Source organism: Mirounga leonina, unplaced genomic scaffold (assembly GCF_011800145.1).
Source record: "Mirounga leonina isolate KUSES-001 unplaced genomic scaffold, KU_Mleo_1.0 Mir_173, whole genome shotgun sequence".
Taxonomy (NCBI): Eukaryota; Metazoa; Chordata; class Mammalia; order Carnivora; family Phocidae; genus Mirounga; species Mirounga leonina.
Window position 1 is genome coordinate 70,485,456 of NW_023270447.1, and position 27,707 is coordinate 70,513,162.

Sequence of the window (27,707 nt, forward strand, 5' to 3'; positions counted from 1 at the left end):
GATGGTGGTGATGATGATGATGGTGGTGATGATGATGGTGATGGTGATGATGGTGGTGATGATGATGGTGGTGGTGATGATGATGGTGATGATGATGATGGTGGTGATGATGATGATGGTGATGATGATGGTGGTGGTGATGATGATGGTGGTGGTGATGATGATGGTGATGATGATGATGATGGTGGTGGTGATGATGATGGTGATGATGATGGTGATGGTGGTGGTGGTGGTGGTGATAGACTCCAAACATTTCCTGGGCACCAGCTCTTGCCAGGCCCTCCAATATGCCGTGGACTGGCCCTCTTGCTCTGACTTCTCACCTCTTTTTGTCTGTGACAAGGGACCAAACCAACATGATCACACAAGGCCATGCCTTGGGAAACATCATGCTCCCTTCTAGCTGTCAACCAACAAAAAGGAGGCTGTTGTCCTTCCTCACACAGAGCCCAGCTGGACACAGCCCGAGGCCCCAGGGCCGTGGAAGGTGGTCCTTTCATGGCACCTACCTCCCCAGAATGGCTCAAAGATGTTGCCCAGACTTGACCCCTGACTTTTGCTTTCCTCTAGGGACCCCCTGGAAAACAGGGACTCTATGGACCCCCTGGTCCAAAGGTGAGTGGGCACTGGCTGGTTTTGAGGGGAAAAACTCATGAGTGATGAAGGCCAGTTCTATGCTATGACTTAAGCCATGGAGAGGAGACACAGGAAGGCCAGTGGGCAGGAAGAAAACCTGGGCAGAACTCAGAACTTGGAGCAACCTCATCTCTAAAAACTGCTCACATGGGCCTATTTCTTAGCTACAATTGGGAGGATAGAAATCTCAAGTTCATTCACTCATTGACCAGTGGATGGATTCATTCATTCATGCTGCAGCCGTCTGCTTGATCTCACTTACATTCCAGACCCTCTGTCCCAGCCTTGGATAAATAGAGGTCTCCGAACAATAACCGCTCACTGAGTCCGGTCACACTTACACTAGGGCACGGTAGCCTTTTCAGAAGATTAGACATAGCACCCAACTCAGCCTGGGAGTCAGGGAGGCTGTGCAAAGAACGGGAGCATTTCAGCAGAACGGGAGGAGTGTACGGGTAGAAGGAGGGGAAGAGCATTCCAGGCAGGGAGGGCTAAGACGGCGTGGCCGAAGCAGAGTTCTAACCAGTGAGGTATGGCTGTGGGTGCAGGGGCGGGGAGATGGGCCTGGAGAAGAGGTGGTCAGGACCACATCACGAATGATCTTGAATGTCTGGCCAAGGAATCCAGTTTTATCCTGAGGGTGGGCGGGAGCCATCAGAATTTCTAAGCAGGAAGTAACGGCACGAAAACTGTCTTTTCAGAGGACCGCTCTGGAGTCCTTGTCAGGATGCTGTGGCCACTGTCAGAGGAAGATGCCAGGGGCCGGGTGGGGGGATGGAGAGAGAGAAAGGCCAATGGCTGCGACATCATGAAGTGGCCATGCTGGATGTGACTTCTTGTCCTTGCAGGGTGATCTGGGACCTTCAGGACAGAAGGGCCAGGCAGGAGAGAAGGGGAGAGCCGGCATGCCTGGCGGGCCTGGCAAGAGTGGCTCCATGGGGCCTGTTGGGCCACCGGGTCCGGCAGGAGAGAGAGGCCACCCTGGCTCCCCGGGGCCTGTGGGGAGCCCCGGCTTGCCCGGGATGCCTGGCTCCATGGTAAGGAGGAAGCCTGGCAGCCAGGGACACGGTCCCACAGAGCAGGCAGACAGGGTGGGTGGAGCAGAGACCATTTTAGAAGCTCCTGCTTGACCCTCTGAGGGAAAGAGCATGACTCCCATATAGATGCTTCACCTGTGTGGGGGAGAGTGGGGGAGGTTTGGGAACCCTCTCCCCACAAAAATGCGCTGTGTTTTGCACCATTTCAGGGGGGTTAGAACCTTGGGTTAAGTACCTGTGGGAGGCTCCTAGAAGCTTTGTTCCTTCCTTATCTTTTATTTCCATAAGGTCTATTCCCAGGGGGGAGAGCACCAGGCTTGGAAGTATAATTGAGGCAGGTTTTCTTTGTTTTCCTCAGGGAGACATGGTGAATTATGATGAAATCAAGAGGTTCATCAGACAAGAGATCATTAAAATGTTTGATGGTAATTGGCAGCTGGCTGGGCAGTGGTGGGCGCTGCTGGCCCTTCCCAGCTCTTTTTCCACCCTGCCCTGGCCTCCTTTTCCTTCAAGCTCAGTGCCCCTCCCCAGGCACCCCACCACCCCCCTCAACTTACATGCATATGTTCAGTTAGACGTCAGACCTTCCTTATCACCTGCTCAGTTCAGAGATAAAATGACTCCCCCCCACCGCCCCCGCGCTCCCTGAGCCCCCACTGGAGCAAAGGAGACAGACAAGAAAATTGAAATCAAACGAGTCTGCGTGAAGTGAGCTCTAAATAGAGGGGCGAGCAGCAACCGTAAGAGAGCTGGGGTGGTTTCACTTTTAAGCTTTTTTCCTGTTCATCTGTTCATCCAGCCTTGCCATGCTAGGGCCTGGGGAGAACATGGACCCTGTCCTGATGGGGCTAGCCATCTTGCTTGGGGAGCGGAGCTTGAATGCCAAGCAAGGAGTCTGGACTTTATTGTGAAGCCAGTGGTGGACTAATGAGGGTGTTGGAGGGGAGGGAGGCCATTATCAGGTCCGTGCTCCCGAGAAACCACTGTGCAGAGGAAGGTGGAGGCAAGGGCACGGGAGGCCACTCAGGAGATCAGCCCCCGTGTTCCCTGCTCTGACTCCCCTTTGAAGCAAGGCCAGTTGGGACTCGATGCTGGCAGCCCCCCTGCACCGGTGTGAGGCCCCGGGGCACCTTGTGACCGGTCCCTGGCCTTTCTTACAGAGAGGATGGCTTACTACACCTCCAGGATGCAGTTCCCCATGGAGATGGCTGCAGCTCCGGGACGCCCAGGGCCCCCAGGGAAGGACGGTGCTCCAGGCCGGCCAGGCGCTCCGGGGTCACCCGGACTCCCTGGTCAGATCGGCAGGGAAGGACGGCAGGGCGTGCCAGGAATGAGAGGTAGCTCTGCCCTCCAGCTCCCCAGGCGCACCTGGGACTCTCTGGGGGCAAACAGGAGCATTGCATGAGGTCTATCATGACCCTGACATTCGTGTGCATGTGTGGGTTTCAAATAATCTGCCTGGGCGTGTCATTTTTCTGCTCAGGAATAGGACTTATTTTATTTCTTTTGTCCCAGGATTGCCCGGTACTAAGGGTGAAAAGGGGGACAATGGTATCGGCATTGCAGGAGAAAATGGTCTCCCCGGCCCCCCAGGTAGGAAGAGCCAGAATGTGAGAGCATGAATCTTGTAGAATGTTCCTTCTACAACACAGTGTATTTGTGTAGAACCTCAAATAACTACAGGCCTATCAGCCACCATTTACAGTCATGCCAGGGTGTGCAGAGGGGGGAGTGGAGGACCCAGGGCCCGTCCTCAAGTCCTAAACCAGGCTAGCGGGACACAGGGAAAGGTAGTTGGATATGGTGGGGCCAGGGAAGGTGAGTTCAAGTCCTGCTAGCATCATCCTGGCTGTCCAGACTTGACAAGGTCACTAAGTCAGGCTGTGGAGCCTGAAAGAGAAGTGACTGTAGCCTGCCGGCCTGGCTCTGAGACCTAGCCTCACTGAACACCTACCCCACGTGGGCAACCTCTCTGAGCCTGCATCGTCATCTACAACATGAGGTGATAGTTTCTTTCTCACAGAATCGTTGTGAAGATTCATTGAATTATGCATCAAAAGCACTTGCCTTGTGCCTGGCACACAGGAGCTCCCAATAAAACTGGCCAGTAATATTGTTGTTATTGTTACATTAACGTAAGGATCAGATCAGGTCTTCTCGAAAACCTGTTGTAACCTGACAAATATTTATCACACGTAAGGTATTATTTACCACGACCACGATTTCTTCTTTTCTTGTCACTTGGGTCTCCTGACCTTCCTTCTCTGACTCTTCCCCCCCCCCCAGGTCCTCAGGGCCCTCCAGGGTATGGCAAGATGGGCGCCACTGGACCGATGGGCCAGCAAGGCATTCCTGGCATCCCCGGCCCCCCGGGTCCCATGGGCCAGCCAGGCAAGGCTGGCCACTGTAACCCCTCTGACTGCTTTGGGGCCATGCCCATGGAGCAGCAGTACCCACCCATGAAGAACATGAAGGGGCCTTTCGGCTGAAATCACCAGCTCTGTCAGATGAAGGACTCTATTGGGAACATTTGGCTGAAACTTACAGGACTCTATGATGGGTTGTGAATGTTTTGTTTTTCTTAATTGCTATTAATATTTTTTTATCAATAAATGAACAAAACTACCTGCAACCCCACTTCCACGGGGTTCTCTGCTGCTGCCACTGCCTCTCTGTCATCCCCCTGTCATTTGGGCCCAGGGTCAAAAAAAGGGCCTTTCTCTCGTGTCTGCGGTCAACTGGCAGAGCTGTGGGATGCTGCTGTCGAGGGTGCCCCCAGCTCGGCTCTCCTCTCTAGACGCTTCCGAGTCATGCTTTGGTCCCCTGTGGACCTTGTGTCCTGCCCTTCGGGGCACACTTCTCGAAGTCAGAGAAGGCGTCACATAGCCTGTCCCCATAAATGAGCCAAAAGCAGACTTGAAGGCCCCACTTATGGCTTGTAGAGGGCCCTTCCTGGTTGCTTCCCCAGAGAAATTGGTGTTTAGTACTTCTCGAGAGTGGCCCAGAGCCGATCCAGGGTGCACCTGGGGAAATGCCACCCAGCGCGGGGGTGTAGTCGCCTGCCTGCCAGTCTCTCCAAGCGAGCAGGCTCTTCTCACTGCTCCAGTAATTCTGTCATTAGAACGTCTGTGCAAACAGGAAAGATAGGCTTCAGCTCCCGGCCTACGCAACCAGGGACGGCTTCTCCAGGAAATGAAATGGAAGCTTCTGCCTGATGCTTGCACAGCCCTGTCACCAGCTCTCCTGGACTGCAAATGGCGTCTTTTGTTAAACTTTGTTCATCTAATGGGTGTGGTGCTTTTCCTGTACATCTTAGCCTAGGCTTTCAGAAACAGGTTGCCTCAGTGCAAAAGGGTCATGGGCAAGCCATGATCAGATCTAAGCCCCGGCGGAGGGGGGGGGGGGTGTGTCTTCAAAGTCCACTGGGAATTTGGTGATCTATCTTCTGTCTCCTTCTCTCTATATAAAAAGATCAGGAAGAAAAGGGTGGGGGAAGACAGCAAGTTGAATATTATGGAAACATTCCACCTCAAGCCTCTTCCTTCTGTCCTTTTCACATCTCTTGTCCTGATGGGCTGGCTGCCCTGTGAGAAAGCAACAGGGCACATCCAGAGGGACTTCTAAAGAAAGGCTTTTTACTGGTCCCAGCTTTCTGGAAGGTTAATTCAAGTTGGATAAACTTCAAAGAGATCACAGAGCAAGCTCAGAAATGCACCCAGAGTCTAGATGCTTATCCAAACTGCCTGAAGTCTTCCAACTGGCTGCCATCTCTCCAGAGCCGACATTTCCAGCACAGTTCTGAAAATTCCCTTCTCCAGTTGGGCCCCGGATACCAGGAGACCAGCCTACTCATGGCTTTTCAGAACCTTTGCCTTCAGAACCTATTTTCTTCCTGCCAGGAGCAGAGGTGTGCCAGTGGCCAAGGGAATGACATCGGGCAGACTCCCAAGCATGCCCGAGTATCTCATGTGACACTTTTAGATCAACGGGGCGTCGATTCTTATTTTGTCCCTCATCAGCCATTCTTAGTTAACTCTGGTTCTAACATCCAACATTAAAAAGCAAACGCATCATCTTTGCATTGAAATAGCAGCCAGTTTTGGACAGTGGATGAGGACAGATGTTGAAGCATTCCTATTGGAAGGCCAGCTCCCACTTTGGGCCCCAGTCTGCGAAGTGCTGACGATTGGCATCATGATAAGGAGCACATTGGCGTGAGTGGAGAGGGAAGCAAGGACCAGCTGTTGGATCAAGCGGGTTGGCTTTGAAGGCCAAAGGGGACTATCACTATGGGGAAACATCAAACTCCTACCCTTCGAGGGCCACCAGGGAATTGATCCTTACACAGTAAATGACGCTTTCTTCACTTTTCTTCCTGAGTCACATTCATGCAGCTCTTAGGGGAGTCTACAACAGGCTGGTTTAAACTTTCATGATTTGAGTGCTTGTCTCCCTGGAGTTTGGAACGGCTGTATTTTCTTGGACCATGAAGAACCAGATGGAAAGCTGAATTTTATAGTGTCTTCTGTTACTGTGGTCAGCAAAAAAATCCACGGATTTTGCTCATAAATTCAGGAGCTGGGTAAGCTGAAGAGAAAGGAAGGAGGGGCACAAGCTTCAGGCAGCTTTCTCACATTCCTGCCATGTTATTCTTTGGTCTTCATTTCTTAGTATATTCCAGGCTGTGAAGGCAGCATACAGATCATTCAGATCGGCAAAATCTAACCTGATGAGTCCGTTTTCCTCTCACTACTTTGTGCCAGGAACTGTAATAGGCTCTGGGGAGTCAGAGGCAAACAAGACGGATCTGGCCCCCGCCCCCACGGTGTCTACAGTGAGAGCAGGGAGTTAAACAAGCAAATACAATAAAGTGGGATGGTGGGGCAGTACCAGGCACCAGGGGAGCGCAGGGCTGAGGGACCTAACCTTGTCTAGAGACAGATCGATGGAGGCGGAGGGACCACCACATGCCAAGGTCCAGAGGTGGTTAAGAGCAGCATGCTGAGTGACAGGGGCACAGTGCAGGGGTCAGTGTCGTTTGTGGCTGGAATGCAGAGTGTGAGCAGGGCAGGCAGTGGGAGGCAAGGGTTTTCTGCAAGGGGGTGTTGGTCAGGTTTGCCTGCTCACTGACAGCAAAGTGAAAAAAAGTGGATTGGAGGATCCTTAATTTGAGAAACGCTCTGCTCTATAAGAGGAAGAAAAGGCTGCTGCAGATTTATTCTGCAGAGAAAAATCCCAAATCTGATGCCTTCTGGAATTTAAATCCTCCCATTTGTCATAAGAGTTTCCCCTGGGGGCGCCTGGGTGGCTCAGTCATTGAGCATCTGCCTTCAGCTCAGGTCATGATCCCAGGGTCCTGGGAGCAAGCCCCGCATCAGGCTTCCTGCTCCACGGGAAGCCTGTTTCTCCTATTCCCCCTGCTTGTGTTCCTTCTCTCACTGTGTCTCTGTCTGTCAAATAAATGGATAAAATCTTAAAAAAAAAAAAAAGAGTTTCCCCTGTCACCAGAATTCAACAAAATCTAGCCGCTTTCTTCACATGTGGCTTGTTAACCCCTTATAAGACTAGATCTTCTGGTGTGGTCCTGAATAATTTATGGGAATAGAATATATCAATGTACTCTCTATATGATCCCATGATGGAAGGGGAGTGTGGCCAAAATGCCACGTCTGCTGTTCTCATTTTTCTGTTGGTTCTGTGGAAAGCTGCAAATCAACCTCTCATCCACAGCATCCAACTGCAATTTAAACTTCAGAACTGGATCTAGTTGGAATCAAAGAGAATTAATTCCACAATAATTAGGTGGCTGTTGGTATTCCTTCTCAGCAAGCAATACTGGAGCTTGGAGCTGATCCAGAATGCCTGGGAGGAATGATGTGTCCCTAGGGGAGGTGATATTTTCCAGTTGATGGACCTTCCATTACCAAGCTCTGCCTCACCTCTAATGGGTCAACCACAGGGCTTCCATGAACTCAGGAAAAGTGCTCTGTGCTCTAAAAAGGGCTGGAATCCAAGTTTTCCCCTTTGGCTAAAGCTGAAACAATAACAGGAACTTTCCCACCCACCTCTGTCTGCCTCAGGTAGTTGAGGTTTTGGAAATGAGTTGATTGTTTTTCAGTCTTTGGAATTCCTGATCTCCCTGTTATCCAGCTTGCTCCAAAATAAACACACCTGGGCCTGCCCCAGGTCCTCAGAGGCATAGCCCTGGAGATTGGCTTTGGCTAGTTTCAGTACCTGAGAGATGATGCTCCCAAAGTGCACAGATATCCAACAGAACGTTCTCCTAGGAGCCCTTTGCTGGGCAGAGGGGGTTAGGGGGGTGAGATTTTCATAGAAATTTAATCCTCAGCACTTAGAACAGAGCCTGATAAGGGGTGGGAACTCAATAGGCTTAATATATTTGTGGAATAAAATGTGCATCACATGACCCCAGTTTGTAGTCTGGGGGTCACCTATTTTCTCCCCCCCCAGATACCCCTTGACCTTCAGCCCAGACTGTAAGACTTCTTCCTCTCTGAGATTTTGCAGTGCAATTCTACCTACTTTTTTTTTGGACTGGGTAGGGGGTTACAAAGGTAAAGACAAGACTACTTAGTAGTTAAACTACTGAGTAGTTAAAAGATGTGGACCTGGGTTCAAATCCTGACCTCTCCATTTATCTTTTTGCTAGTAGGGAAATCACTTAGCCTCTGTCAGCCTCAGCTCCTCATTATAAATGAGTAGTAATATCTATCTCAAAGCACTGCGATGGAAATGAAACAACACATTGTACTTAGTACAACATCGGGCACCTAGTAAGAATTCAATGCAGGACGACGACGACAACGATGACAACGATGATGATATCTAGTAACATTTATTAAATTCATGCCAGATACTGTTCTAGGCACTGGGGATATAGGAGTGAATAAGAAGAGGACAATGCTACAATATACATTAAACTTTAAAGAGGACAATTCAAGTACTGACAAGTACTATGATAAAATGAAACATTGTAACATGATAGACGTCTAGAATGTGGGGCAGCAATGCTACTTTAGATGTGGTGTCAAGGAATGCCCCCCTCCCCTAGGTGATATTTGAATTGAAACAGTGATTTTGGAGAGTGCCTGGCCAGAGGGTTAGAAAGATGGTCTGGGGGGCGCCTGGGTGGCTCAGTCGTTAAGCGTCTGCCTTTGGCTCAGGTCATGATCCCAGGGTCCTGGGATCGAGCCCCACATCGGGCTCCCTGCTCGGCGGGAAGCCTGCTTCTCCCCCTCCCACTCCCCCTGCTTGTGTTCCTTCTCTCACTATCTCTCTCTGTCAAATAAATAAATAAAATCTTTAAAAGAAAAAAAAAAAAGAAAGATGGTCTGGAATGGATAACACCTTGTAACACTACTCATTTATTGCTCTGTGTGTGTGTGTGTGTTTAAATACAGTGCCAGGCACTGTACTATGTACAGGGGACATGACAAGCAAAACTACATACAATCTGGGGCACCTGGGGGGCTCAGTCGTTAAGCATCTACCTTCAGCTCAGGTCATGATCCCAGGGTCCTGGGATCGAGCCCCGAAAAGGGCTCCCTGCTCGGCGGGAGGCCTGCTTCTCCCTCTCCCACTCCCCCTGCTTGTGTTCCCTCTCTCGCTGTGTCTCTCTCTGTCAAATAAACAAAACAAAACAAAACACAACACAGTCTATGCCCACACGGAAGAACTTAACAAATTAGTCAAATAAGCATGCAAACAAGTGCAGAGCCTGAACCACCAAGAGCAAGTAAGTACATGACTATATGTGGTCACTCAGTCACCAGAATTGGACTTACTTTGGGGACTAGTCAAGAGTTCCCTACTGAGAACTGGGCATCCATTGACACCAGTTCTAGGCCACCTCTGCCCCCAACCTACTGTGAACTAGGGCAAGTCACTGCCTCTCTGGACCACAGTATCCCGTTTTATTAAAGAAGAGACCCCAGATGATTTTAATTTTCCTCCCACTCTGAGGACTTGGCATTTTCCTCTCCAAAGACCACAAATTTCACTCTAAAGCTAGTAACTGATGTCATGACATTAGAGCGAGGTACTTCCGCCGTTGCCTCCATCCTGTCCAGGAGGCCTAATTCTGTTTTGGTTGTCACGGCAACCGCCTGGGCCCTCCTCCGGCGGGCGGAAACTTACAGTGACGACTGCAACTACCCACTATCAGGCGTCCCATTTGCCAGGTTAAAACATGGCCACCGCTACAACAACCGACCCAAGCTTCTCCCTAAATACCCGGGCCTGAGCGTCCCTGGGGCCTAGGGCAGGAAAGGGAGGAACAGCCCCGCCAGTAAGCGAACGGGATTTCCGGAAACGTTCACCCAAGCCTGAGCACCTAGGGCCTCTCCCAGAAGCACCCGACCACCGCCCTAGAACGTCACTTCCGTCGACCCATGCGCCCAGGATTGACAGCAGAGAACATCCAATCAGAAGCGGCCACACCCAGGCCCAGGCGGGGCAGGCTTAGGACCGGGAAGCCCCGCCCCTCGCCAACGTGTGACGTCGAGTCGCCATGGCCAGCTACCCGTACGGGCAGGTGAGTGCTTTTGGCGGGGGCGGGCGATTCCAAGTAGGGGCCTCGCCGAGTCCAGGCCCGGACCCCGCTTTACTTTCTCCTGGCATTCTCCGCGCCCTTCCCACGCTGAGGTTGGCTTCAGCGAGGTCTCGCGCGGCAGAGAAGGCGAAAGGGCTGGTCGGTCGCGCCTGTCTCGCGTCACGCAGGACTACAGGTCTGGGAGGTCGCGTCGCGCCCCCTCTGACGTCGCGCCCGGGAGGATTTGGGGACCTTGGACCCCACGTAATCAGGCTGGGCTGTGCTGGGGCCCCACACCTTCTCAGGACTCCCGCGGGGGCTCCCGGCGGGCTCACCAACGCCAACAGAGCATTTAGAGCACTGGCTTCGTCGGCATCGTTCGGGGCGTCTGATAAAAATACACCCCTGATACACTGCGTGCGAATCATCAGGAGAATCTGTGGTTTCCGCAGTTTCCTCGAATGACCTTATTTGCTTAGTCTAACACCTCCATTTCACGCATAGGAAAAGTGAAACCCAGAGAAGACACAGAACTTAACCTGCAGTCTCCTGGCAGGCAGCAGAACCCGGAAGCTGTCAGCAGATGCCTCCTCCCCACTCCCCTGCCCATTTTGATCCAGCCAAGAACACCACAGCAAGGTGATTCTGTGGCCAGAATCCTTTGTTGGATGACAGATAAGGTAGAGTGGTTAAGTTCAGCTTGGAGGCAGAAGAAGGTTCACACCTTGGCTCCATCACTTAAATAGTTATGAGCCATTAAGCCTTTGGAGCCTGTTTCCCTCTCTCTAAAATTGGGCCCAATAATAGGGTCTACTTCAGAGAGCTGTCATGAGTAGTAATGAAGTCATGCTTGTAAAGCATTTGGTACTTCTAAGAGTGTAACAGTATTTTAGTATTTGGATCTTTCTCTAGACTCCAAGATCATGCTAATTTAGGAGATAAAACCCATGCAGGGAAAGTAGGAAAACAGAATTACCTGGGATATTAGAAAGCACTTAACTGAGTATAGTCACATGCCAAAAGAATGGTGAGGAAGTGCAGCTCTGTATGGCTTTTGTACACAGTATTTGGACCTTTTTAATCTCAGTGATGAAGGCCCCGTAAGCATGCTAGTAGAGATTATTATCCCTAGTTTATAGCTGAGGAAGGAACCCAAAGAGGTGAAATGGCTTGCCCAAGGTCACATATAGCAAGTGAGGGAGTGAGGCCAGGGCTGGAATGTAGAACTCCTTTCGTTGCATACTTAGCAGAGGTAGAAAAAAAGCTAGCATGGGCTGAGGTTAGGAGGAAGTATAACCTAGCAGGGCTCCTGAAGCTCCATTCCGTTTGTTGGGTCTTATGAAATGTTAATAGGTATTGCTAATAGAGGAGGATTCTGTGGTTAAATAAGTTTGGGAAACACTCTGTGAAACACAGCTGAATAAGTTTGTTCAACATGAAGCATCTCAGAATTCTTAATTTGTTAATATGCTTTGTAAATTTGCCAGAGAGGGATAGAATATGCAGTATTTCTTAAACTTTTTTAACCATGGGAACTCCCTCCCATCCCCAACTCCCTTTTTCTAAAATTTCTGGTCATTTTTTGGTGACACTAGTATTCTTGAGGAACACAGTTTGGGAAAACATTGCCATGGTGCATTGTTTCTCAGTGGATGGTCTGTATCAGAATCACCTAGGAGCTTGTTTAAAAAGCACTTTGGGGGCGCCGGTGGCATAGTTCGTTGAGCATCTGACTTGGTTTTGGCTCAGGTCATGATCTCAGGGTTGTGAGATCGAGCCCTGTGTTGGGCTCTGGGCTCTGCCCAGAGTCTGCTTAGGATTCTCTCTCCCTCTCCCTCTGTGCCTGCTTGTTGCACTCTCTCCTTCTCTCTCTCAAATAAATAAATAAATCTTAAAAAAAAGAAAAGTGCATACTTTGGGTTCCGTCTCAGACCTATTCTGTGCCCAGGAAGGGCCCAGGAATCTACATTTTAATAAGCTTCTGGAGGTATTTTGTGTGCATCTTAGAGGCAGTGACATAGAAATTAGGAGCCTGCACTTCCAGGTTGGATACAATTGTGCTAGAATCCTAATTCTAGCACTTAATAGTTACATACCCTTGGACAAACCATCTATGGGCTCTGAGCCTCAGTTTCCTCACCTTTAAAAAGGAATACTTCATAGGGCTGAAATGAAGACAAACTGCTAAAACTTGCAGTGAGCTTGGCACATTGTTGATACCAAGTGTGTGCCCGTGCCTGGTGGAGTCTCTTTTTTTTTTTTTTTTTAAGATTTTATTTATTTATTTGACAGAGAGAGAGACAGCGAGAGGGAACACAAGCAGGGGGAGTGGGAGAGGGAGAAGCAGGCTCCCCGCTGAGCAGGGAGCCCGATGCAGGGCTCGATCCCAGGACCCTGGGACCCTGACCTGAGCTGAAGGCAGATGCCTAACGACTGAGCCACCTAGGCGTCCCTGGTGGAGGTTCTTGCTGCTGTTGATTGCTGTTACGCCACATGGCCTGGGCTTCTGCTCAGAGTGAAATACTGAAAAGGAGCACGGAGAGAAATGTATCCAGAATAGAAGAAATACTTTTATCCCTGCCATCATGCCTTGTCCGCCTGTGCAGCTCCGGTCCAGGGTGTTCTAAGAAAATACCTGGTTGTTTCAAAGCATACAAAGGCTTAGTGCCGCCTCCCCTCTACCCAGAACGTAGCCCTGCAGGATTCCAACCAATTGTTAGGAGTCAAAACTCTTATTAATTTTTCCACTGCCACCAGCCCCAGGGTCCTCAAGCATGGTCTGGGTGTTGGAGTAGTGAAACCCAAGTGCCCTTGGGTCCTGGGCAGGGGAGCCAGTTTGATGGGTTTCAGTGATTGAGAGCTTGGCTCTGAGACTGAGAAATTTGGCTGCACATCTCTGCTCCGCCATTTCCTCACAGAAATTTCTTGCCAAAGTCCAAGGCTCAGTTTCCCCTTCTTTAAAATGGGGTCATAAGAGCACCTGCCTCAAGAGTTACTGTAAAGATTAAAGGAGCTAATCCATGTAAAGTGCTTGGTGTGTTGTTTGGCATATAGTAAATACTCCAAGGAAAGAGTGATACAAATAGATAAATTGTGGAATCAGTGTGATAAATGCTAAATGGGAGTAAGTGTAAGGTACTAGGACAGCACAGGAGGGATGCCTAACTAAGTGTGTGGGGGAAGAAGGCTTCTTGAAGGAGGTGACATTGAAACCAAAAGCTGAATCACCAGTAGGCATTAGCTGATTGAAGAAAGAGGGAATAGCACGCACAAAGGTCAGCTGACAAGAGCCCAGTATTTTGGAGGAATTTCAGGAGATCAATACCGAGTGAAGAAGGGGAAAGGGCTGAGAAATGAGACCAGAAAGGTAAGCAAGGGCCAGATCCTCAAGGACTTTGTATACCTTTCGGGGGAGTGTGGATTTCATCCTGACTAATGAGGGAGTTGTAGAAGAGTCTTGTCTCATTTGTGCTTTGGACTTGGTACCGTGGGGCACTGTGAGAATGGACCAATGCAGGAGACACTGGAGGCAGGGAGACCGGTCTCAAAGCTGATGAAGTATCCTTGATTAGAGAGAATGGGGGCCTGGTGAAAATGGATTTGAGAAACATTTGGGAGGTAGAATTGAGAAAACTTGGTGCCTAATTGGGGTGATGGAGGGGAGGAAAGAGGAAGTGCCCAGGAGGGCACTAAGGCTTCAGATTTGGGGGACTGGGTGGGAGGTACCATTCACTGAGATGGGGACACAGAGGGAGGAATAGATTTGGAGGGAAGGTCCAGGAGGTTGTTGGATACGTGGGTCAGCCAGCAGCTCAGGAGAGATGAAGCTGGACAGAAGGATTTTGGAGTGTCAGCACACAGATGGTAATTGAAGTCTTGGGACATTTCTTGGCCCGCTGTTTATTGGCTGCAGGTTTCTTGCCTTTAAATATTTTAGGAGGCTCTGCTGGTGAATGCCCAAACCACTCCTGTCTTCTGGATTGTTTAACCCCTTAGAATGTGCGTTAGCCTCCTCCAGCTGACACTTGAGGGACAGCTTCAGAGCACAGGCCTCTTTGCAAGGCAGCCTACTTCCTTCCCCATCAGGACTCCACATGGACCAACCTTTGATATCTCTGAACTTCACGGGGGTCTTGGGGGTAGAAGAATGAACCCTTGAACCAAAAGAAGATATTGAACTTCCTGAGTGGGTTATTTAGGAGGAGGTGAGCTGCCCATCACTTGCAGGAATGCAAACAGATTCAAGATGGTGCTGCAGAGATTCCATCCTCTCTTGAGAGGTGGGACTGGAGGCTCTCTGGGATCTCTTACAGTACTGTGCCTCTCAGATTGGGTCTAGGTGCAGAGGTGAAAAAAGAGTAAGATTCTTCGGAGTCTCCCTGATTTCTGGGCTTGAAGCCTCGGAAAGATCACCTAATCCAGCCCTTCCCCCTTCAGCCCTGTCCACTGTAGAAATCTATCACGTCTGACAGTTATATTGAGGACAGTCCCTGTTCAGTCACAGTTGAGTGAACACGGCAGAGGGTAGTAGAGTAGAGGCCCTGTTGTGAATCCCAACTCACCTGTTCTAGCCGTGTCATCACAGGCACACTAGTAACTCTGTACCTTAATTTTCTCATCTGTAAGTAACATGGGGGTAACAGCACTTCCCTCACAGGACTGAGGATCAGTGGGAGCCAGCTGAACTGGAAGCACCTAGCAGAGCCTCCGGAAAATGTTAATCGCCCCCTCCCCCACCCCAGTATATCAAATGTAGTTTATGTGCCATCAGTAAAGACCTAGGGAGGGGCACCTGGTTGGCTCAGGCAGCGGGGCATGTGGAGCTTACAACTCTTGATCACGGGGTTGAGTTTGAGACCCACACTGGGTGTGGAGATTACTTAAAAATAAAATCTTGGAGCGGGGGAAGACCTACGGATAGTTTTCTGTGATGCTTCAGAAGCTGTGGTTGCTGAACCCTTCCTTCTTTCCTTCCACAATCTCGTGTTGATCAACATGAAATGCTCTTGGAAAAAGTCTCAAAAGGGTTGGCAGCGTGGAGTAGCATAAAAGAACAGGGAGTCAGGGACTCCGGTTTTCATGTCTGGTTCAGACCTTCACTAACAACTCAGTGACTCTGGGAACCATCATCCCCGGCCCGGGTTCTGCCTCAGTTGGTGGCTGCACTTCATCTGTACTTGCTGGGTACCTGAGTCATTCTAAACACTTCCCCTTCCTTCCCCCTCCACCTCCTCCCTAATCGAATTAGTCGTCAAGTCATGTCTAGCCTATCTCTGAAATAGCTTCAGAATCCATCCTGTTCTCTCCATGTCTAAGTCTGCTGTCTGGTTCAAGCCCTGCCTGCCTAGCTCCTGGGCTCCACCCCGCTGCTGATTAATTCTCTAAACAAGGCTCTGATCACATTCCTCCTCTATTGGAAACCCTTCTATGGCGCTCTGTTTCCTCAGGCATAAAGCCCAAACTCTTCAGAGCGGTATTCATCTGTTCAAATATTTATGGAGACTTGCAGGTGCCAGGCACTGTGCTGGAACCTGGGTACCCTGATGAATGAGGCCCAGTGTCTGGCCTTGGGGCGCCCACTGTTGTGTGGAGGAGACACAGACAGACAGAAAGTACGTTAAGACACCAGTAACTCACCCGCTAACTGAAATGCAGCAGGCAGGGAGCCTGGTCAAAGAAAGTGTAAAGAGCCTGCCTTTCCGAGTTCACCTTGCATCCTTGCCCCCGCCCCTGCTTTCCAGCCATCCCCCCACCTCTTGGTGCTCACTCACAGGCCTGTGCCTGTCTTCTCCCTCCTGTCCAGAATATCCTTTCCTGCTTTCCTTTTGGGGAATGCCTAGGCATCCTTCACGGCCAGCTCCAGTATCACTCTTGCCTCCTCCAGGAAGCTTTCCTTGACCTACTTCATGCATTGCTTCATTTGTTGTTGTTGTTGTTTTTTTAAGATTTTATTTATTTGTCAGAGCACAAGCAGGGGGAGCTGCAGGCAGAGGGAGAAGCAGGCTCCCCGCTGAGCAAGGAGCGTGATGCAGAACTCGATCCCAGGACCCTGGGATCATGACCTGAGCTGAAGGCAGCCGCTTAACTGACTGAGCCACTCAGGCGCCCCTTGCATTGCTTCAGTTGATTGCTCATCCATCATTCAACAAATGGAATAAATTCTTCTCTTTGTGCCTCCTTGATAGCATTTAAGTAGGCTTTTCTGATGGCACCGATCAGACTATATCCGAATCACCGATGGGACCCTCCGGGACAGGCCCTGTTTAGTTTTGCGCCCCATGCCTAGTACGGTACACTCTATAAATGCTTGCTGGATGAAGTCATTGCGGGTTGCATACCTCAATTTCTTCATCTGAAAAGCAGCCTCCTAATAGCTTCCCTTTTTCTGTTTGAGGACTGTTGGCAGGATTCTGCTGGTAGCATTTGTGTGTTTGTTAAAATGCTCTGTGAACTGTGCAGGTGAGGGCTCTCACGCAGGGCAGAGAGGAGAGGGTTTAGTTGCCAAACTGCACCAGACCCAAGCAGGCCCCTGGAATGTGGCAGTGGGAAGGTCAGAAGACCTGCCTGGCAGTACCTGCTTTGTTGGTCGGGGGGCATATCCCAGGGGGGAAGGCCTGGGCCTCGGGTGCCCTAGGCCAGGGTTTATGGCTTTGCCCACCAGGCTGCTTCTGGAGCAGCTACTTCTTGGCTTGGTGTCGGGCCTGTTCTTTGGGTGTGCCCAGACTCTGCAGGGTCCCCACCCCTCTTCCCATCCTGCGCCAGCATCCTGTGCCCTATTGCTTAAGGAAAGAACACTGTAGCCCAGGCAGCAGGAGTTACTGTGCCCGGGTGTGGCGGGAGGTGGTCTGGCCCTGGCAGAGGTCCACCTCTGCCTCCAGCTCCGTGGGATTTGAGCAAGTCCCTTTCCCTCTTCTAAGTTTCCCCATCCGGAAACTGAAGGGGTTAGATGACCACCTCCCGCACATCCCTCCCATCACACTGCTCCAACTCCCTTGGAATCTTTTTCATTCCTTTCTTTTCTTTTCTTTTTTTAAAGATTTTATTTATTTATTTGACACACAGAGAGCACAAGCAGGGGGAGCAACAGGCAGAGGGAGAGGGAGAAGCAGGCTCCCCACTGAGCGGGACTCGATCCCAGGCCCCTGGGATCATGACCTGAGCCAAAGGCAGACGCTTAACCGACTGACCCACCCAGGCGCCCCTTTTTCATTCTTTTCATCCCAGCTCAAACACTGCTTTCTCATGGAAACTCCCTCAACTTCACCCTCTTTCCTTTCACGGCTTGTGTGCCTGCTTTGGAAACACCCGGTTCCTTTGGCAGTTTTGTTAGATGTTACGGAGGGCGTTTCCGTGCCTCTGCAGTTAACTGGGAGCTCCTTCAGACTGGTTCTCACCTTTATATACCCCCTCCCCAAGAATTTACCTGGCCCAGGGCTTTGCTGACAATGAGTAATATAACAGTAGCCAAGATTTATAGATCATTTGCTTTATGCCAGGCACTGTTGTAAGAACTTGTTTTCTTATGTCAGTGGTTTTCAGACTGTCTTTTGAGTCACTATGTGGCATCTGCAGAGCTCCCTCAGCATCTAACAAAGGAGGGGGCCCTGCATGGTCGGGGCTCTGGAATCCCCACCGGGCTTCAACCAAAGCCACTTTCTTTTATCAGTTTTTAAAATTTTATTTTATCAAAAGAGTCTTTAGCTAAAAGTAAGACTGACAAAATTCTGCTGCATTTATGTCTTGTATTCAGCAGAGCGACCCAGTGAGGGAGAGATTATCATATTTTGCTTGTGAAGGAGCAGGCTCAGAGAGATGAAGCCAGGGGCCCACAGTGAGAACTCAGCTGGTGAGTGCAGAGTTTCGGATTGAGAGTGGCCCATGACTTCACCGCAGAGAAGTCTTGCTGCCTGCTTTGGAGGCTTCCAGGGCAGCAGAGCTCCCACCGTGCTGAATGGGGAAGGTGGAAGGACCTGCTTCCGGCCCCCCTCAAGAAGCCCCCCTTCCTTGAGCCGCAGACCTCCTTTAGATGAAGTGTGAGTTCGGCCTCAGCCTTGAGGGCAAGTGTCTCAGAAGCTATCAAACACAATAAAAAGAGCAAGTCCAGGCTCTCCGAGGCTAGGCCACTAGTGTGCCTTCTGGGTTTATCTACAGCATGTCTAGATGGCACCCTCCTCAGAGCTGGGCCCAGCTGCTCCCCGTGCCTCTGTGCCCAGCCTGTCTGCAGCTGTGTTGGGGCTCTCTCTGCCGTGTAGGCAGTTGCAGCTGAACACTGAGTTTGGGGATCCTTGGCTAGTGGTGTGGGGACATGGACAAGAGAGGGGACACCCCCTTGTCTGCGCTAAGGGACAGATGGCCTGGGTCCCGGCCCCTCTACACAGTCTATGTGCGATTTTTCTGGATTGGGGTTTCCTCCCGTGTCAAAGCGCTTCACACACCTGGTCTCATTTCATTCGCATTCCAACCTGGGAGGTAGGCACTGTTTTATTCCCCTTTAGAACAAAGGATATTGAGGCTTAGAGAGGGGAAGTCATTGGTCCAGTTAGTAAGTGGCAGAACCTGAACTCAAACTGGTCTTTTTGATTCTTACTGATTGTACTCTGGTGCCTGAGGAGCAGGGTCTCCCCTGCCTGTCTCCAGAGTCACGAGTGAGAAGGGGACATGCTTTTGTATCTCGAGCTATTCTTGGCTGAGGAAGATATGCTGCAAATGAGCCCATGCTATGGATATATTTGTGATTGAAGAATGTCGGGTTGTAGGGTGGAGACCACATTTGCACTGTGAGTCCTCCAGGTAGAGATGGAGAGAGATGGACGTAGCACAGGGTGAGGGGTTGGGATTTTGGCTCATTTGCCTCCTCATTCATTCAATAATTATTTACTGAGCATGCATTCAGCACTGGGGGCTAGGGAGAAAGTGGCAAACCAGACATGATCCCAAGCCATCACGGAGCCCTTGGTGTGATGGAAAGGGGAGCCAGGAGGGCAGGATTCCAGCCCTGACTCCACACGTCATTGGTGGTATGATCTTGGGTAGGTTTTCTCTTCTCTAGAAGCCTCAGGTTGTCCATCTGAGCAATGAGGTCATAATTCCAGCCCTGCCTATAGGATCAGTTGAAAGAGTGGCAGTGGCCGGGCTTTATAATGGTACAGTGCCATACTGGCTGTTTTCTGGCCTTACCATTCTGACTGATAGTTTGCTCTTCTTGCAGGGCTGCTCAGGAGCTGGAGGACAAGCGCCCGGAGCCCCTCCGGGCAGCTACTACCCTGGACCCCCCCATGGTGGAGGGCAGTATGGCAGTGGGGTACCCCCCGGTGGCGGTTATGGAGGGGGTCCTGCCCCCGGAGGGCCTTATGGACCGCCAGCTGGTGGGGGACCCTATGGACACCCGAGCCCTGGGGGACTCCCCTCTGGAACTCCAGGAGGACAGTATGGTGGAGCGGCCCCAGGGGGCCCCTATGGTCAGCCACCTCCGAATTCCTATGGTGCCCAGCATCCTGGGCCTTATGGACAGGGACCTCCTCCAGGTAAGTAGGGCTCTTGGACTCCAGGCGCCTCTGACTTTGTTCTGCATTCCCCAGGGCCCATCCTTGCCCTTCCTGTGGGTGTGCAGGCAGCCTGGTCTCTGGCCCCCAGCATCTTGCCTGTAGCTGCAGCTTGCATCAGCAGAACGCGTCTGCGAGTTAGCTTTGCCATGGTAACAGTAACTCCAGACTCATTCGGGCTTACGACGACGGCATTTATTTCTGTTGCTTACATGCCAGCAGCTGTGGGTCTGGCTGCCGAGGTTCTGTGCCGTGCGTCTTTTCCTTCCAGATCCAGGTGGAAGGAGCAGCCCTTAATTGGGATAGGCTGTTCTCGTGGCTAGACAGATCGGGAGGGTTAGCAGGAATGCACAATGCCTCTTAAAAGCTTCTGTGTTGAAGTACTTTACATCTCTTCCACTCACGTTCTATTGGCCAGATCACATCCCCTGGTCAAGCCTGACATCAGTAGGATGGGAGTGGATATTGCTGTCCTGCAGGGGCTCTGCAAGCCACCAGGCAGTAGAGAGGATGTACGGTGCTCTTATGGGGAGGGAGAGGGTAGGATTAGCAAACAACTAGAAGCAGTGTGCCGTGGAGAGAACCCGTTTCTACGTGAGGGAGACTGGCCACTCTATATAGAAAGGCAAGATAGTGTAGTTATTGAAAGCCTGGGCTTTTGAGATCAGGCCACCTACTGACCTGACTGAATTACTTCACCTCTTTGCGCCTAAATGTCCACTTCCATAAAATGGGTGAATGCCACTACCCGACAAGATTATTAATAAGTATTTGATGAGAAGGTACAGGTAAACGCTGGGTACAGTGGGAAGGGCTTAATACGCAATATTCTATGAGAGGACTCATTCTGGGACGTTCTCAGCAAAGAGGTATTCCGCATGAATGTGATAGCGTTTGTGGCAAGGGCCTCACCCCTGAGAGATACTGAGGCAGGTAGGAGAATGATGGGATGCAGGGAGGGTAAAGAGCAGAGATGCTGGACAAGGTAGGGGAGGAGAGCGTGGAGAATCCTGGCGGGGGGCTTCAGGCTCCCTGCAAATGACCGAGTGACCTCAGACGGGGGCAGGGAAGGTGAGTGCCTAGATCGCTGTTAACTCCAGGACTCACTCAGTCGGCCTCTTCACAGAATGCTTATTCCCAGGAGACAAAACCAGCAGCATGCAGCCTGGAACCACTCTGGTGCACCTGCAGGGCCTCCCGGGAACGGCCCCGCGGGGAAGCTGCCGCATCTTAGCACACATTCCCAGGCAGGTGGCCCTGACGGAGAGCTCACACCTTGGGGGTTCCAAACACTGAATCAGCGGCATTTATCTTGTCAGAGCCCTAAGCTCCTGTTTGCTTTTAGCTCAGCAGCTTCATGGTGGAGTTCCTCAGCCTTCTAAACTCTTGCCTGTGAGCCCGCGTGAGGTCACTGCAGGTAAAGGAGCCCCTCTCTGTGAGGCTTGTCCCTTTAGGGCCAGAGGCCAGAGATCATGTCTGGGGCTGCAGAGAGAGGAGAGATGTGCCTCCGACTCTTAGCTGCTCCCCATCTTCTGCAGCTTCCTTTCATGTGGCCTCCATTCCTCTTCTCCAGCGCAGCTCATGCCTCCCTGGAGCTCAGCTGCAGGGGAGTCACCTGGGAGGCCCCACCTCAGCCCCACTGGATGAATCCAGGATCTAAGGTGTGAGCACCACTGCTCTGCAAGACAGATTAGCCCATCGAAGGTGCTCCACTGCCCTCAGGAAAGATCCTACAGGGGCTCGAGACCCAACGGGCCTTTTTGGCCTCCACGCCTGCCGTGGACCCTCTCTGCCGTCCACCTGAGTCCTGCTGGAGTTCTCTGAACACCCTCTGCCCCTGCCGCCTGCTTTCCTTCTTCCCTTCGCAACTCTTTTCTCCTCCTTCCAGACAGTCCTTCCTCTGGGAAGATGTGCCCGCACACGTTGTCAGGCCCTTTGCCAAAGCTTTATTTTGCTGTGACCTCAGTTACTCATCACACAGCCCTGGGAAGTAGGTCCTTTTTTGGAATGGGGCCATCAGTACTCAGAAAACCCAGTCGTTTGTCCGAAGTCACACAAGCTGGTGAGGATCAGAGCTGCTTGCTTCCATAGCCTGGGCTCTTTCGTGCAAACCGCCTAGACCATGTGTCCCAGAGACTCTCTCGCTCGGGGCCATGGCCCTCACTCCCTGTGGCCCAGCTGCTGTTTCAGGAAGGGGCTGTGGGACCTGCCTGGGTTTCCCATCCATGGAGGTCAGCCTAGGCCCTCAGTCAAGCAGACCTTTTTCTTCGGGCCTCACCTTGGGGACTAGGTGGTGGCTTCTGTGCTCCACCAGGGCCCGTGGCTGCCTCTGATGTCTGCCTGGGGGGAAGGAGCCCATTTGGTGGCCAGTTCACCCAGTTGGCTTTCCAGTACTGCGAAAGTCTGGCTTTTTGCTAAGATAGGCCTATGTGCTTCTCCACTTTCATCTCCCACCCCTTCACTCTGCATGTCTTTCCAAGTGAATGATCTTTTCCTCCACCTTCTGACAGACACCCAAAGCTATTTGAACCACAACAACAGTACCGATAATCAGCAGATAGATAGTACTTAGATTGTACCAGATGCTTCAGGCTTTTCATGTGTTACGTCTTCATAGTAACCTTGTGAAGTAGATGCTCCTGTCCTCACTTTACAGATAAGAAAACTGAAATAGAGAATTTAAATAAATCAAGGCCGCAAATGGGGGAGCTGGGACTAGAACCATGAAGCCAGCTCTGGCATGAATGGAGCACCTTTCCTGTCTGGGTCTGGCCCCGTGCTAGCCCTTGGGGACTCAGAAAGGAGTTAGGCGGGGAGCTTGCCCACAGCTTGCTCCAACTCTAACCTGGAAGGGGGTAGAAGAAAACATGTACAGAGGAGATCAAGGCCATAGAGAGAAGGAGTGCAAAGGAGAGGGGAAGGAAGCCTGTCCAAAGATGGAGGAATAGGGAAGGTTCTGTGGAAGGAATGGCATTTTATTTGGGTTTTGCAGGAGGACAGGAAATGATGCAGAGAGGTGAGGGAGAAGGGGTCCATGGTAGGGAACAGTGAGTAAGGCCTCTGGTGGGAATAAACAGGAATGGCTAAGTGAGTCAAATACTTCATCTGGGCTGGAACAGAGCTGTGAGGGGGACAGAGTGGGAGAGGTAGGCAAGAGTGGGCCACGTTGCGGGGGGACCTGGAATGCTGGATTAAGGATGCTGGACAATTTTGTAGGCAGTGGAACCTTGAAAGAGTTTTGAGTTGAGGCGGGGGGTGGGGAAAGGAGTTAGAACTGAGCTGGATTTTAGAGATTACTCGGTAGCAAGTGAAGAGTGGCAGAGAGTAGCTGTAAGGATGATTTGGTTAGGCCTTTTGGTTTGTTACAGCAATCCACGTGAGAGGAGTCTGAACCAGGGCAGGTGCATAGGAACGGGGAGGAGGCACAGAACTGGGCAGCTCTCTGGGTGTGTGGGGGTGAGGAGGTGTCAGAGATGTCTCCCCTGCGTTGGAGCTGATGGGGAACGAGAAGAGGTGGAGTTCCGTGGCCATGTTCACTCTGGTGGCTCCTGGTAGAATATGTCTACTGCCGCTGTGATGGAGAAATCAGACGGGTCAGACCTGGTTCCCACGCCAGAGAGCCCCCTGCTGCTGTGACTCTCAAAATACCTGTTTCTGGGCTGTGTGTGTGAACTGCTCAGCAAACATTTTTGGATTCCCAGGCTGTGGGGAAGAGAGAATCCTTCTTTTCAGAGCATTCGTAGTCAGCTGGAAAGTCCCCGTTCCCTAGAAACTTAAGATCAAAGAGAGAACTGACTGAACATTGTAGGAAAAGCCCAGATTCACGGAGTAGAAGCCAGCTATAGATACTCGTTGAGTCTACGCTCAGAGACTGCTCTGAGTCTTCCATCAGAGTAAGGCCGTTGGCTTGCTGGAAGACGGGGTAGGTGGACTTGTGAGGCTTTGTGGGTAAGGAAAACCTGTCCCCCAGGAGGCACCGAGGCTGGCCCTCCCCAGCATGTCTTTGGACTGGCTTTGAGACCGGCCTCTGACTCCTCTGGTTTGCACCCCTTCCCGCAGGTGGCGTTCCTCCCAATGTGGATCCTGAGGCTTACTCCTGGTTCCAGTCAGTGGATGCCGATCACAGTGGCTACATCTCCATCAAGGAGCTGAAGCAGGCTCTGGTCAACTCCAACTGGTCCTCTTTCAATGACGAGACATGCCTCATGATGATAAGTGAGTTCTAGCCCTTCCCCGTGGGCTGTGGGCTCGAGGTGGGGCAGAGCCACCTGACGCCTGACAGCGGGTGCGCAACCATTCGGAGGAGAGCTCTTTCAGCCAGGGAGGATTTCAGGCAGGAAGTTGGGTTCAAGGTGAGATCCTCTAGACTGAGAGCTCTTTCCCCTAGATCTTTTCTCAAGTTGCAGACCCTGCTGAGTCACAGGCTCTTTGGTTTTCCGTTCTGCAGAATGGGACTCCCTGCACCCTTAGCAGATGGCACAGAGTGGGGTCAGCTGCCGGGTGTGCAGAGAAAATGTGGTTCTGGAAGGGCCAGGGCTGAGGGTGGCCAGGGGCGGGGGCTGGTCCACACTCGATGAGAGTATGTCTCAGGTGCAGGCATCTGGGCCTCAGGCCTGTGGTTCTGTGGAGTCTTGTACTCTGGCCCGGGTGCTACCCGAGGACCCTTGGCCCTCAGTCTTGAAGCTTTTCTTCCCTCCCCACCCAAGACATGTTTGACAAGACGAAGTCAGGCCGCATCGACGTCTATGGTTTCTCAGCCCTGTGGAAGTTCATCCAGCAGTGGAAGAACCTCTTCCAGCAGTATGACCGGGACCGCTCCGGCTCCATCAGCTCCACGGAGCTGCAGCAAGGTGAGGGCCATTGGAGGGGCTCAGTGCACAGGCCCAGCCCCACTTTTCTCTTTATTCCCTGACGGGGAAGCCGGTGTTCTCTAGCTTCTGGCTGCCAAATGCCCATGTGCACTGTAAAATGCTGCTCTCAGCACCAGCACAGGCCCACTCTCCGTCCCGTCTGTGACCTGGCTGGGGCACTGAGCCAAGATCCAGGGCAAGGGAACACCTGGTTCCGGGATGAGGGCTGGACACCCCCCTCGGGACGGCACTCGTGGCTGTGCTGGATGAGGTAGACCCAGCCAGCCGGAGCCTCGGGGGTGGGAGCTCGGTAGCCCAGGGCACCCCGAGACCAGGACATGTGGCTTGTGTGGCTCTTTCCTCTCTGGTTTCTAGCATGCTGAATGGAAAGAGCCCTGTACAGGGACTCAGAAAGGTGGTTTCTGTTGCCATCTCTGCTAGAAGGCAGTTTCCTTCCCAACTCTGGGACCCAGACCATGCTAAAAGTGACAGTCGGCTCAAGATGACCTGAGGCCATAGCTCCAGGTCCGGTTCCGATTCTGACTTTAGAAGATGGGTGGTTATTGGGGTGATAAGCATTTGACAGGGAGTTTTGCCACCTGGGAGGGAGAAAGGGCTCCCCAGAGAACCTGGCCTCTTGCCCCGGCCATGGATTTCAGTAAGACTGAGGAGCTCTGTGGTGGGGGTGAGCTCACCGTATCTGCGCCCTGGTTGAAGGGAAAGGACATGACCTGCATGACTGTACTGATCACCTCCTCTTTTGCCCAGTCCTGTCATGGGTATTGGTAAGGGTGATGCTGTCACAGCAAAATGTGTATTTATTGACTGCTTGCTGTGGGCCAGGCACTGGAATAAGCACTTCTGTGTTACATCACTCACTCTCCCGTGCGAGAGCTAGTGTCTGTTCCTCCCCACTCTTACCTGAGGGATCTCTTATTATTGCCCTTTTGCAGATGAGAAAACCAAGGCTGAGTTTAGGCAACTTGCCTAAGGGCCACATAGCAAAAGGGGAACTTTTAGCCTGGGCTGGTAGATACGCGGAGAGGAAGAAAGGAAGCCTCCCAGGTGGGGGGACAGGGTAGCACATAGGCGGTGACCTTGGAACCGCCCAGCAATAGCCTTGCCTGGGGAGGTGATGATGATTTTATTATTTTTAACAAGTAACACTGAGGGCTTATTATGTGTCAGGCACTGTGCCAAGTGCTTTACAGGATCCCCTCTCTTAGTCCTTACTAGAACCTACAAGGTAAGTATTATCCCCATTTTAGAGATGATAGGACAGAGGCTTAACAAGGTTAAACAACTTGCCAAGGGCCTCTCTTGACTCCAGAGCAGGCCTTTGTCATGTCTCCCTCTCTGCCACACTGCTTCTGATGTCCACCCTGGGCAGGGGGCTCTTGGGGGCTCAGGCTTCCTTCTGTAAAGCAGATGAGTCACATATGAGCATGGCTAGCCCCGTGACATTCTGGGACCCTATGGGTCTGATTGCACAGAGAGTAATGGAGATTTGGAGAAAGGGATTGGGGCTTTCCAGCTAAGGGGATCATCCAGACAGAGCCCCTTTTGGGCTCCCACCATCTTGGGCAGACCCTAGGGACTTCTTCCTCCTTCTGTCCTCTCAAAGTCCCCTGCACCGCTGGGCTCCACAGAGCTGGTTGACGGTGGTGCTCACAGCAGGGTTTTGTGCCTGTTATCTGTGCCCTCCTCCGCAGCTCTGTCCCAGATGGGCTACAACCTGAGTCCCCAGTTCACCCAGCTCCTGGTCTCCCGCTATTGCCCACGCTCCGCCAATCCCGCCATGCAGCTAGACCGCTTCATCCAGGTGTGCACCCAGCTGCAGGTGCTGACCGAGGCCTTCCGGGAGAAGGACACAGCCGTGCAGGGCAACATCCGACTCAGCTTCGAGGACTTCGTCACCATGACAGCTTCTCGGATGCTCTGAGCCAGCCCCTCTGGAGAGAATGGAGTGTACCAGGGACCTTTCCTGGCTCCTGAGAGTGGGAGAGGCGTGTGGGCCTCTCCTCTTTTCCTGCCCCTCCTAGAAAAAGATTCTCCCTTGCCTGATACAGCGCTGTTTCCGAAGAAGGCCGGGAGTCTCCCCGTCACCAAATCGTGGGGACCTGGGCTGAGGCCACACAGGTAGTGGCCTGACCTGAGAGAGGCCTGGAAGCTGAATGTCCTTAGAGCCCTGAGCATTTGAATGGCCCAGCCTTGCGCCAGGAGCAGGAGATGCCAGTCACTGCAGTAGAGTGAGTAACATCAGTCAGCTGGGCTCCAGCCTCTGGCTGTCCCTTCTGCGCCCTGACACCAGCCGTGAGTGTTTTGTCAGCCTCTTGCCATTAGCACCTGAGCCCCCTCACCCATACTGTCTTGTCCAGTGAACCCAGTTTCTCCAAAGTGGAAGCTAAGCAAGCATGAGAGAGGTTTGTCCGCGGGACCAAGTGGCTTGGGTTCCACCAGCCCCATGCCCCAAATCTGCGCGCGTTGACTTCTCGCTGCCCGGGTGCCGTCCCTGCTCAGGGAGCTCGGACAGGCTGCTCTCTGGGCATCCTTGGCTAGGCTCCCCGTCTGCAGCTTGGACCCCTCCCTTGCCTGCCATTCTCTGCTTGGCTTTAATCCCCAGGGGACAGTTGCCACCTCCCACTGCCAATGCTCTTTTTTTATTTGTGTGTGTGTTTTTTTCTTACGGGGCCAAAAGTTCAGTGAAACTGTAAGCTTCAATAAAAGGACAACACTCTGAGTCCCCTGTGTCCCATCCCACCTTCCTAGCTGCTGGTTCATCTGCGCGATTCACGCATGCGCGTCCTTTCAGCCACTCATCCCTTCTTCGCTCAACGAACAGTTAAGTGCGCTCTGTGCACTACGCTGTGCAGGAAGAAGCATGTTAGGGGGACGTGGCCCGCATGGGGCTGGTCCCATTTATCAGGGTGGAGCTGACGTGTAGGACCTGGCCAGGTTCGTGTGTTTTATGACCGTTTTAGGACTGGCGCTCTGGGCTACAGGCACCACCCCAGACTTCATAGCATGGCCTTTTTATTATCTCAAGCCCTAGTTTTATCTTCCAAACTACGTTTATTAAGTCATAACTTTC

General features: G+C 51.8%; 2 protein-coding genes across 2 annotated transcripts in view; both read left to right on the forward strand.

Annotated features, from left to right (window-relative positions):
• COL16A1 (collagen type XVI alpha 1 chain) overlaps window positions 1–4,298 on the forward strand; it is a 50,028-nt gene extending 45,730 nt beyond the window's left edge. The window contains exons 67-72 of the mRNA XM_035019241.1: window positions 571–615; window positions 1,485–1,673; window positions 2,032–2,098; window positions 2,834–3,010; window positions 3,189–3,266; window positions 3,960–4,298. Coding sequence (XP_034875132.1) covers window positions 571–615; window positions 1,485–1,673; window positions 2,032–2,098; window positions 2,834–3,010; window positions 3,189–3,266; window positions 3,960–4,162 — 759 coding nt within the window. The 3' untranslated portion in view covers window positions 4,163–4,298. The remainder of the gene's footprint in view (window positions 1–570; window positions 616–1,484; window positions 1,674–2,031; window positions 2,099–2,833; window positions 3,011–3,188; window positions 3,267–3,959) is intronic.
• Window positions 4,299–10,134: 5,836 nt separating this feature from the next.
• Window positions 10,135–27,356, forward strand: PEF1 (penta-EF-hand domain containing 1). Its single transcript, XM_035019244.1, has 5 exons — window positions 10,135–10,227; window positions 19,433–19,748; window positions 23,826–23,981; window positions 24,473–24,616; window positions 26,329–27,356. Exons 1-5 carry the CDS (start codon window positions 10,204–10,206, stop codon window positions 26,556–26,558), a joined length of 870 nt encoding a protein of 289 aa, XP_034875135.1. The 5' UTR covers window positions 10,135–10,203; the 3' UTR covers window positions 26,559–27,356.
• Window positions 27,357–27,707: the final 351 nt, after the last annotated feature.

What these genes read in the sequence shown, in the direction of transcription:
- PEF1 (XM_035019244.1), top strand. Translation starts at nt 10,204, where the DNA reads ATGGCCAGCTACCCGTACGGGCAG. An exon ending in GACATGCCTCATGATGATAA is followed by an intron (nt 23,982 to 24,472) that starts GTGAGTTCTAGC and finishes TCCCCACCCAAG; the next exon opens with ACATGTTTGACAAGACGAAG. An exon ending in CTCCACGGAGCTGCAGCAAG is followed by an intron (nt 24,617 to 26,328) that starts GTGAGGGCCATT and finishes CCTCCTCCGCAG; the next exon opens with CTCTGTCCCAGATGGGCTAC.